This window comes from Carcharhinus amblyrhynchos, chromosome 2, assembly GCF_965287045.1.
Source record: "Carcharhinus amblyrhynchos chromosome 2, sCarAmb.v2.hapA, whole genome shotgun sequence".
Classification (NCBI taxonomy): Eukaryota; Metazoa; Chordata; class Chondrichthyes; order Carcharhiniformes; family Carcharhinidae; genus Carcharhinus; species Carcharhinus amblyrhynchos.
In genome coordinates this window covers 65,740,005-65,752,400 of record NC_137325.1, presented here as the reverse complement: position 1 = coordinate 65,752,400, position 12,396 = coordinate 65,740,005, and the positions used below count along the sequence as shown (strand labels likewise).

The window sequence follows — 12,396 nt, the reverse complement described above, 5'->3', positions numbered from 1 at the left end:
ACTCAGTATACCCAATAAGAAAAGGTGTACTCACCACTCTACTAATAGTGCTGGAACTCACCCAGGAATTGCGCCTAGAACAGGCACACGATGTCAGACTTTCAGACATATTGCAGGGGGTGCGGGGGTAAAGTTCCCAAGATGTGAACCTAATAACACCGGAACACACCACTATTATTGAAATGTGTTGCGCCCTTACTGACTCCACACACTCCAATGGTCCAGTGTCAGAGAATCATTAATAGGATCAATCCCAACGTAAATGGGATCATAACCTGTGGATCCCTAGGCAACTTTTTCGATGTAACTGAAATGAACCTTTTTCTAAAAAAAATTCAGAATTCATGAGCATACAAGGCTTTGGAGAAATTCAATTAACTTAAAATGTTGTTACACCTTCCTTAAGGATACACATTTTGTGCCTTGGATAACTCATTAGGGTGCTTTTTAGTCCATTCAGAGCGAAACAGCCTTCTACTAACATAAATTTGACCCAACTCTTATGTAGGTAAGTGGCTTCCTAGCCAAATTTATTGGAATTCTAATAATCTTCTCGAAGGATCATAATTCACCCAGAGTCCTTTCTTTGATCAAGGCTATTATATGATTATGCTTTTAATCTTGTCCCCTGCAGGTTGTTCTCTGTTTCTCCCCAGTTGGTTCAACCTTGCGTGTGAGAGCCCGGAAGTTCCCAGCCATAGTTAACTGCACAGCTATTGACTGGTTTCATGAGTGGCCGCAGGAGGCCCTAGTGTCTGTCAGCAGGAGATTCATTGAGGAGATTGAGGGGATTAAGGTGCGTATCTTATCAGTGTCAGTCAAAGCTCGTGTAGAAATGCATCAACGTTTGAGACTTAAAAGGCACTCTTAATCACATTGTTTTAATTTGACAATGATCATTTAAAGATCAGATTATTTGTGCTAATTGATCTGACAAAGTTGAAATGTTACGTTCGATGAGAAATACTTCCAAAATCTCATTATTGTGGTTAATCACAGGACTATGATGTACATTATGCACATCTTTGAGAAATAATTTTCAGTCAGCAATTTGAGGTGCAACATCCTGCAAATATTAAAACCAGCATACTTCTATGCATTTACTGAACCATTAGTTTCATAATATTACAGTTTTATTAACTATAATGCCCATAATCATTTAGCAAATTTATTTATAGTTTTAGAAAAGATATATCATAATTTCAATATTAATGTCAATTTAAAAAATTGATGTTGGATGGGTGGTTGGCATTGTGGCATTGTGGTTACCGCTACTGCCTCATAGCGCCATTGACCCAGTTTTGAGTTCAGCCTTGGGTGACTGCCCATGTAGAGTTCTCCTCATGTCTGTGTGGGTGTTCCAATTTGCTCCCAAGGATTAGATGGATCGGCCATGCTAGCTTGTCCTTTAGAGTCCAAACTGGAGGGATTCCATTGTAATTGACATGAAGTTCTAAAGTACCAGATTTAATTTGCCTCCTCCTCCTATATTGATCACCTGCTATACTGGGTCACCATGGGCAGAGCCAGAAGATCCCAACGGTAGGAAGGACCAAAAAGTTCAACCCAATGTTAGCACGGGCATCAAGTGATTTAAAATATTATTTGTTGCAATTATTAATAAAGCACAATTAATAGAACTTTAACTATTAGCTGAATATTGGCTAGAAATCAGTAATGATGTTATTTTGACATCAGAAAGAGCAAAAAAAACTGCTTCAGTTACATAGGTCAGTTAGCCCTGGGCTTTATCGAAGGTTTTTATCAAGTCAAGGAGTCAATTGTATTGATTTTGCATTTACCGTCCTTTTTAAAGGCTCTACTTCACATATCTATATTTTCAAGAGATCAGTACAGGAATTTCTCTTAAAAATATACATTGGATGAAAATTGAATTGCATTCAAATTGACCTTAATGAAACCAGTGGCTACAACAGGGTAGATTGTTCTTTTGGTTCCTGGCCTCATATGTAGCCCAGGGGTTGGGGAAGGAAGAACAAGGCAAGCTGATTCAGATGCCAGTTGAGGACCTTGGGTGGAGGTGAAGCAGGGAGGCATTTGGCTTCATAATAACACTGATTAACACACAATCTTTGGGTGGCAGACTCCAGCGATCTTTTTCAGAACGATGTGTTTGCCTGCTGATTGCCTGACAGAACTGACTACAGTATGGCCGGCATATGCACTGCAAAATCACAATTGAATCTCACAAAATGGCCTGGATCAGGTGTTGGGTCATCAATTTTCATATGCAATGGACATAATTCAAATTTTAGGTGTGTTTCCTAAGCACCTATCAAGAACATAAGAACATAAGAAATAGGAGCAGGAGTAGGCCATCCAGCCCTTCGAGCCTGCCCCGCCATTCAATAAGATCATGGCTGATCTGTCGCTGCTCAGTTCCACTTTCCCGCCCTCTCCCCATAACCCTTAATCCCCTCTCTTATCAAAAACCCATCAACCCGCGTCTTAAAAATATTTAGCGAGGCAGCCTCCACCACTTCAACGGGCAGAGAATTCCAGAGATTCACCACCCTTTGAGTGAAGAAGTTCCTCCTCAACTCCGTTCTAAACCGCCCCCCTTTTATCTTGAGGCTGTGCCCCCTAGTCCTACTGTCTTTTTTGAGCGGGAAGAGTCTCTCCACCTCTATCCTATCCATCCCATTCATCATCTTATACGTCTCAATGAGATCTCCCCTCATTCTTCTAAACTCTAACGAGTACAAGCCTAGTTTATTCAGCCTCTCCTCACAGCTCAACCCCCTCAACTCCGGTATCAGTCTAGTAAACCTCCTCTGCACTCCCTCCAAGGCCAAAATATCTTTGCGCAGGTGCGGCGCCCAAAACTGCACACAGTACTCCAGCTGCGGCCTCACCAATGCCCTATACAGCTGCAGCAAGACCTCCCTACTTTTATATTCAATCCCCCTCGCTATGAAGGCCAGCATCCCATTCGCCTTCCTGACCACCTGCTGCACCTGCAAGCTGGGTTTTTGCGACTCATGCACAAGGACCCCGAGGTCCCTCTGCACCGCCGCCTGCTGCAGTTTTTCGCCCTCATCCAGTATAGCAATTGGCACACGTCTTGTACAGAATGAATGCATGCATACCATTCACTGTACTGGCCTCTCGGGTGCCAGTTTTACATTGCGAAGCAGCATAGTAAGATTGAGTTTCACAGAATCACAATTGTTACAGCGCAGGAGGAGGCCGTTAGGCCCATCATGCCTGTGTCAGAATTTAGAAGCTATCAAATATCATTGTTATGAAAAATAGCCTTAAGGACTTCATGCCGTTAACTAAACAAAAGCACAGAATCGTACTAAATGCACATTTACTACTTTTTAATGTTTTCAAGCTCCGTTTGAAGTCTGAAGAACTTAATTATAGGCCTGAAATGATCATATAGCAGTCAGAAGCTCACGTTCTGTATTGTGGTAACTACTGATTGTATTACAACGTGATAATTCCATTACCGTTAATGTCTGCCTTTTTTTTGTGAAATCCCCAGAAAGAGTATTTAAAATTGTTCAGCCAGGAAGACAATTTAAAGATTTCTTTTATCTCCTGCTCTGTGTGAAATTTTAACTTAGATTCTGAATTAGTCGTAGGAGAAGCAGAATGTGTTTTTATCTCGCAATTGGAATTATATTCACAACTTCAACATTTTAGTTAATTTGGTTCACGCAATATCTCATTAGTAATCATCCAAAACTTCACAAGTCAGTTTAAGTGGACTAAAAAAAAAGTTTATACAAATGAAGGAAGTTGCCAAGATCTTATTTCTTCCTGGGTTTTTAATGTTTACACAATATCTGTCTAATTCATTTTCACAATGTGTTAAATTTGGTCTTATTTTGCCGACAGTTTTACTTTGAAAATCATCACTGGTTATTAAAGCTATGGGCTGAGAACTCTCCTGGCATCAAAAACAAAATTTGCCTCAAGTAAAATTTAAGCACTTTAGGACGATAATTTTATCTTTCAAATCCCAAAAAAGAACGATTGACGCTTCTTTTGACATAAAACAAGGGCATCAGTTGCATGCATCACTGCACTGTGCTCGCAGACAAAATGCAAAGAGGATGGTGTTGAAAAAAATCATAGCGATCAATCATTGGCAGGACAAATAATTTATGCTAATGAAATTACAATAATTAGTAGTCACACAATGACCCTTTGAGAAGCCACAGCTGTTAAAGTCAGGAAGTGCTGTCACCACTGAGCTTATCTGAACAGACGGGACAAATTGTGAATGAAGGATAGAGTAGTCATCAAAGAGTTCTGTTCTGGAGCGATTATCGTTATCTGAAAGCACTGTGAATTACTACCAGCTGCTCTCTGACTGACTGTGTCCTCCATGCTGTGCTGTTTTGTTAAGTTAATGGCCATTGCCATTTTACTCCTTGAGAAGTGTCTTCTCAAAACAGTTTTGGTGCCCTGAAGATACAGGTTTAGCAAATTGTTTTCTGGCACAAGCATTTTGAACTGGATGTGCTACTCCCCAACAAAAACTGAATTAATATGTTGAATTGGTATACACAGCCATCTTTACAGAGCTTGACAGGTAAATATTACACTTCTCCTTAATCAGATAGGTATCCCTTACTCTAAATATGTTAAATATTTGTTTACCCTCACAAATATCACCAAGAAATTGGCAAAGGCATACACAGCCCGGTCAACCCTGCAAAGTTCTCATCACTCAACATAGAGACTTGTGCCAGCTGTGGTAGAGCCATCCAGTGACTAGTTAACCATCAGCCTGATACACTCACACTTACAGAATCATACCTCTCAGTTAGTGTGCTAGACTACTCGGTCACCGACCCAAGGTATGCTCTGCTCGATCAGCTGGACAGACCTACTGGAAGTGATGGCACATTGGTATACAGTCTGGAGGGGGTAGCCCCAGGGTGACCTTAATGTTGACCCTGGAACCCATAAAGTTTCATGTCATCAAGTCAAACATGGTTTGGGGGTCGGGGGGTGGGGAGGGTAATTAAGACGTAATTTCATCCCTAAAATGATGAATCAGAGCTCCACCATGTTGAACACCATTTGGAAAATGTGCTGATCATATCAAGGGCAAAAATGTGCTTGAGGTGAGGGCCTACAGTGTCAAACACTGAGAGTGGTATGGTAGTACCATTACTGAACAAGCTGGCCAAGATCTAAGGCTCACTTACCTAGACTGTGAAAAGTGTGAAAAACTGACTTGATTTTGTCCCCAACAACCTACCTGTTGTAGATGCATTTATCCATGAAAACATTGGTATGAGTCATCATGGCACAGTCGTTATGGAGGTGAAGGCAACAGTGAGGACATTTTTCATCATCTTGTGTGGCATTACCACTGTGCTGAATGGGATAGATTCAGAACAGATCTAGCATCTCAAACCTGAGCGTCTATGAAGTGCTGTGGGCAATTAGCAGCAGCAGAACTGTATTCAACTACAATCTGCAACCTGAAGGCCTGGTATGCCCTTAATCCCACCATTCCCACAAGCCCCAGGATTGGCCATGGTTCTATGAGGAGTGTAGGAGTGCATGCCAGGAGCAGCACACGGACACTGAAAAATGAGGTGCTAACCTGGGGAAACCATAATGCAGGACCACATGCATTCTAAGCCATGGAAGCAGCTTGCTATAGACACAGCTTAAGCAATCCCACAACCAAAAGGTCAGGTCAAAGTTCTGCAGTCCTATCGCATCCAGTCATGAACAGTGATGGACTATTTAACAATGAAGGGAGCAGCTCCATAAATCTCTCAACCTGAATGATGGCAGAGCCCAGCAGATGAGAGCAAAGGACAAGACTGAAGCATTTGTAACCATGTTCAGCCAGAAGCACCAAATGGGTAATCCATCTTGGCCTTCTCCTGAAGGCTTCTTCATCACAGCAGCCAGTTCAATTCACTCCACGTGGATACAACAAAGGTTCTGAGCTCTGACAAAATCCTGGCAGTGCTAATGACAACCTGTACCCCAGAACTAGCTGCACCTCTGTCCAAGCGATTTCCATACAGTTACCACACTTTCTCAAGGACAGCGAGGGTTGGGTAACAAATGTTGTAATTGCCAACAAATGCCCAGATCCCATGAATGAAAAATAGGCATTATTTATACAGTGAAATTTTGCTATGGTGGTTTACACATTAAAATATAGAGTATAAAGAATAATGGGGTACAGTAGAGACTGGGTTTTGTTTTTAACAACTGTTGGGAATCATGTAAGTGGCTCCCAAATTTCAGATGTGAAGTCTCATTGTGCGACACTCTGCACTGGGATTTCTCACAACAACATTTTCCTGTGTAGGTTAAAAATTAAAACTTTCATCCCAACTGAGGAAAAGCACAACCAATGGAAAGTTTTAAGAAGCACTAGATGGAGGGTTAAAATTTTAAACAAAGCTTTAATTTGGTACAATTATCTGCACTTCAATAATTTATCCGTCCATATCTAAAATCAATTATGCCTGACTTCTATCTAAAGATGCTAAGCATCTAATGACAGTGTAATGGTGAATTATGTATGGCCTTGCTTAGTGTTTGTGTACCTCATTTAATTCATATTAATTGATTTTTGGGCATCTGTTGATTAATTAAACTAGCTACATGTGTACAAGATTCATTAGATCAACCATTAGATGTGATGTGATATAAAATAAAGCCAAACAAAGGACATCAAGAGGACAATGTGGTTTAAAAAAAATCTGTAGGTGACTCAGGCGTTAAAAGAAAATGTAGGCACATTCTTCTTTAACTAGTAATCCAGAGACCTGGACTACTGATGTGGAACCTGAATTCAAATCCCACCATGGCAGCAGGGGTATTTAATTTAGTTAAATAAATTTAGAATGAAAACTAGCATCAATAATAGAGATCATGAAATTACTGGAATGTAATGGGGAAAAACACTTGCTTCACAAATGTACTTTATAGATGAAAAGCTGTATGGTGGAATTTTACAACCCTTCCCATCAGTGGGATCCTCTGTCCCACGAAAGTCAATGACGTTTTGAATGGCTCATTGCATTTTACTCTCCGTGCCTCCACATTGATGAGGCTGTAAAATTTCTCCTGTAGTCTTTACCTGCTCTAACCTGTATATGATTCCAAACCCACAACAATGTGGCGGTCTCTTTGCCCAGCGAGCCACACTCATATACTAAACCGTTACAAAAAAGTCTAAGAATAAAAGTTGGACAGATCACTTGGTGTTGAGGCAGCCACTGCACATGATAGACCCACGACCAGCCCAAACAACCTTAAAAAGCCCTTCTCACTAAAATCTCAGGAATTGGTGCCAAAATTAGGAGACTTGTCCCATTGACTAATCAAGCAACATAAAGACTTGATGGGAATTGCCCAAACATCCATAGGCAATTCCCTGCTCCTGCGACTCTCCAATAACGTCTTCCAAATCTGAGTTAGGCTTTGGATGACTGACTTACCTGGAAATGTTGGGATAAAACTGAGCCTACTGTCAGGGTAATTATGCAACTGACCCCAATCACCTACATTGGCTGGCTATCCCCTTGAACCCCCAACTATCACTTACCATACACAGTTCAGAAGATCTGGGTTTATGGTTACAAGCGCATATCAGAAACTGGGAATTTTCTGACAAGTAGCTCACCTGTTGCCTGCTGCCCCACCACTTGTCCCCTCCCCCCTCCCTCTCACTCACACACTCACACACACACACACACACACACACACTCTCTCTCCCCCAAAACTATTCCACTACCTACTAGGCACAAGTCAGGAATTCAGTGGAATATTTTCCGCATGCTTGGAAATGTGTGACTCAATACCATCCTAGACAAGGTAGTCCACTTGATTGGCATCCCATCCGGTATCTTAAGCATTCACTACCTCTACCACTGACACACAGTGCAGTGTGAAACATCTGCAAGATGCACTGTAGCAATTCATCAAGGCTCATTTAATAGCACCTTTCAAACCTGTGACCTCTTCTACCTAGAAGTGAAGGACACTCAAAGGAACACCAGAACCTGCAATTCCTCCACCAAAGCATGTAGCATCCTGACTTGGAAATACCTTGTAGTTCCTTCATTCTTGCGAGGTCACAACCTTGGAACTACTGTGGATGTACTTACAACATTCACTGTAACTGTTCAAGAAGGCAACTTGTCATTACCTTTTTAAGAGTAGTTCAGGATGGGCAATAAATAGAACATTCACATCCATGAATGAATAAAAAGAGAAGTGATCGGAATCATTATCTATATGCAGTATTTGTAAAACTTACTTCAGTCTTCAAGAATAATCCTAATTAATAGTTGATTATTATTAAACTAGAAGTTTAATTATTGAATAGGTCATTATACGAAAGATTCTCTGGCCATTTTCATCCTCTCCAGCAGGCAGGAATGGGGTGACGTGGCAATAAGAAGTGCAATGCAGTGTTGACTATCCCATTTATGTGACCACTTTTGATGGGTGCTCGCAAACAGGAGAGTGTTACCATCCTAAACAGATAAGAACCTACTAATATATGAAAGTCCAGGTTCTATGATTTACCCCAGTGGAATTTTGGGCTACCCCAGAGTGAACTATGTACTGAGTTTTCCTCACCTCATAGAATAAAACAGCTTAACCCATTGAAAGGTTATTGGTGATCAGTACAGAAATGGAAACACAGATGCTGCAGCAAACCAGTGACTCAGCTCACCCGTTCTGGGTCATAGGAACATAGGTCTCTCTCCTGCAGAAAATGTCCTTCCAACTTGGCTCCATAAAGGAGCCTCTAGATTTCCCTCTCCCCCAGGCAGCAGCATACCTCTCAAAATGAGACCAAACCATAAAATGGTTTAAGCCTCTCATTAATTACTTTACACATGCCTCCCGATCACAAAACCTAATGCCTACCTGATATTTAGGATAATAGGATCCCTACAGTGCAGAAGAAGGCCATTTGGCCCGCCAAGTCTGCACTGGCCACAATTTCACCCATGCTCTGTTCCCATAACCCCACATATTTACCATACTAATCCCCTGACACTCGGGTCAATTTAGCAAGGCCAATCAACCTAACTTGCACATCTTTGGGTTGCCAGCAATGAAAATTGACTGTTCTTTGAAACGGTTAATGTGATTAATATAAAAGTTACAATATTATTCAGTTATTTTCAAATATCCTCCAAATAACAAGATGGTGCCATTTAAAGATGTATTAAAGGCATACATTGCTTTAGATCACAATGTCTTCCCGTCTCCATATTGCAATTTCATAAGGTTTAAACAGTTCAAGATACCTCTTAGTCTTTGTGAATATCTGTTAGTGCTTTTCAGTGATAAATGAAGTGATTATTGATTAAATGTCCAATGTCAAGTAGTTAAATTACATATAACTGAGAACAATGCACGATTTTATTTACTATTGGATAAAATATCCTCTCTTCTTCACTATTTCGAAGCCAATTTTGCAAGATTCCATCAGTCTATTCATGGCTTACATTCACACCAGTGTGAATGAAATGAGTAAAAATTATCGCCAGAATGATAAGAGATACAATTACACAACTCCCAAGAGCTTCCTTGAACAGATCACGCTCTACAAAAATTTGCTGCAGAAAAAACAGAAGGAATTAACGGAGAAGATGGATCGCCTTCTAAATGGTATCCAAAAACTAAAGACGACAGCATCACAGGTAAATGTATCTTGCTGTGTTATTTTTAATTTTATATTGCTAACTCAGTAAAAGGATGAACCTGAAGTTAATTGTAATGAGGACAGATATCTCATGAGGTGCAGGGAGACTCAAAAAATTGTACAGCATATTATTAGGCAAGTTATGGTTTTCTCAACGTAATACAAGCTACAGCAGTTTGATTCAGAGCCTTGATTTAAAAAACACCGCACAAATTTAATAGTAGGGCAATCACGTACAAATTGGGCTGAATTGATAAGCTTGACATAAATTTTACACCAAAGAACTGGAATCCATCACACACACAACCCCATGTGCCAGGCATCTGCACACAGCTCAGTAGCAAATCAGAGAACTGCAAATAAGATTCTAATCTGTTTAGAGTCTACTATTTTTACTTGTATACTTTTTGGTGTTGCACATTTATCTACAGTTTTGTTTCCGTACCAGTTTGTTGGTTGATTTAAATAGAACAGCTGTAAATCAGAACTGAGTAGATTAAATTCAAAAGTAAGTGAAGAGGCAGGCAAACAGCTAATTGGAAACTAATAAGTACTTATGAATCCCAAACGACTCCTGTATAGCATTTCATCACGTCTCTCAGAAACATCTTAGTCTTTGCATGCAGGGAATTACTTTTTGAAATGTATAATTTCTGTTATTTGCTACCCATATATCTGAATGCTCAGACTGTAATTTTGAATAAAACATTCCACTTCTTGAAAGCAAGATGCATATATGTTGAGCAGATATTTATTTGACATGGTTGTCCTCTTGGTTAGGTAGAAGATCTGAAAAGCAAGCTTGCAGTTCAAGAGGTCGAATTGAAGTTCCGAAATCAGGATGCTGAAGCTCTAATAACTAAAATAGGATACCAGACAGAGAAAGTGAGCCATGAGAAGGCAATTGTGGATGCTGAGGAGCAAAGGGTCTGTATTTATTTTCTTCTTCAATTGTCTCCTCTGTCCTAACATTACTGGCCCTGAAATTCTGAAGTTAGCTTGTGCTGGCATAACTGGTATATTCACTGGACTAGTAATCCAGAAACCCAAGGTCATGCTCTTGGGATCTGAATTTGAATCCCACGGCGATAGCTGATGGAATTTGATTTCAATAAAAAAAATCTGGGTTGTCATACAAACCCATCTCATTCACTAATGTCTGCTGGGGAAGGAAATCTTCCATCCTTACCCAGTCTCAGAGGGCATAATCCCACCCCATGTCTTTGCTCTGGGCAGTAGAGTTTACTGCCTTATGTTATTGTTTTTGACTTGATAGTTATGACAACATAGCATAAGATTATGGCAGGAATTCTCCAGCGTTCATGCCTCACCAGCACTGCCAGCAAGGATGGAGAATTTGGCACTCAGCCAAATATGCATTCACTGTAGCAGGACCAGAGAGTCCTGCTGGTGTGAACAGACGGAGAATCTCGCCTAAAGTCTTTCCCGGCTGCTTAGAATAAAATATTGGCAAAAGGACATAGTAAGGTCATTACAACTAAAATAACAAATCCTTTTCCCTATTCTCACAGGCTCAACAGTGGAAAAAAAAAAGTTGATTGTTATCATCATCATGTGTACTTTGCTCTTAGCTAGGCTTGGCTGATAGTTGTCTTTCCATATCTGCACTAATTTCATCTATTTCGGCCATTTTTCCAGTTTCTATCTCTATTATTGCTGCCCCCTTTATGAATAATGTCCAATGGGATGAAATTTGTTTTATTAGCGGTTAAATGGATAATTTCGGATGATCCACTTTAAGTGAGGGTTCAGGGTGTGGCGGGGAGAAAGAGTAAATTAAGAAAAGCATTGGTTAATAATCTGCTGCTTTACAATTCTATCTGTAGGCTGATGTTTTCAATCTGTGCCACTAGGCATGTGCAGCATTGAATGATCACCATTCTAAAATGCATGAAAATGGCAGTCCAGTCTTATTGATATAAGCCCTCAAGTTACATGCATGGATGAGGCTACAATTCATTTCGGCCAGGGACTCTGGATGTCTATGCTTTATTTAGATAGATGAGAGTGAAGCCAAAGCAAAGACTAGTGGTTGTGTCTTCCATAGACAGTGTATCCCAAGGCTGAGATTAAAATCCAGGGCTGCTGGTTCAACTGAAAGGGTCAGGGTGGTCATCTGATATCTTTAATCAGATTGTTTAATGCAATATTTAGGCCAATACTACTTCAAGGTGAACAATCACAAAACTACAGGCCAGAATTCTCCAACCTTACCCACAGCAGGGATTCTCTAGTCACGCTGCAATGAAAGGAGATTTGCCTGAGCCCCAAATTATCTGTTCTTACTGGTGGCAGTGGTGGGCGAGAACGGCCTCAGAATTCCAGCTATAATGTTCAACTGATATGTTATTGGATGTTATCTTGCAAAGGAGGAGGTTTTTCGGCTCTGGGGAAAGCAGCCCAGGTAGGACCAGAAGGAGGCCAAGGCAATGGGTACTGCCTAGCACCCATTAAGTATTACCTTCTGAAATCTGGATTATATTTCATATGGTACCACACAGAATGCCTTCTCATACTCTGCTCTTTTCCTAAAGGGTAACTGATAACCAAGCACAAGGAAGTAGCACCTCAAATACAAAAGTGGCTGCTACAAATCGTTAATCAATCACCACAAAATCTCATGCTACAGATCAAAATGCAAGGATCATAACCGTAGGCACCAGTAGCAGCAGTGGTGACCTTAAACAATAAGT

At 40.6% G+C, this 12,396-nt stretch overlaps 1 protein-coding gene across 1 annotated transcript in view; it reads left to right on the top strand.

The window, feature by feature from the left end:
- LOC145359772 (dynein axonemal heavy chain 11-like) overlaps positions 1 to 12,396 on the top strand; it is a 375,870-nt gene that overhangs the window by 237,639 nt on the left and 125,835 nt on the right. The window contains exons 55-57 of the mRNA XM_080214554.1: positions 635 to 796; positions 9,447 to 9,680; positions 10,463 to 10,609. Of these exons, the coding sequence (XP_080070680.1) occupies positions 635 to 796; positions 9,447 to 9,680; positions 10,463 to 10,609 (543 nt within the window). The remainder of the gene's footprint in view (positions 1 to 634; positions 797 to 9,446; positions 9,681 to 10,462; positions 10,610 to 12,396) is intronic.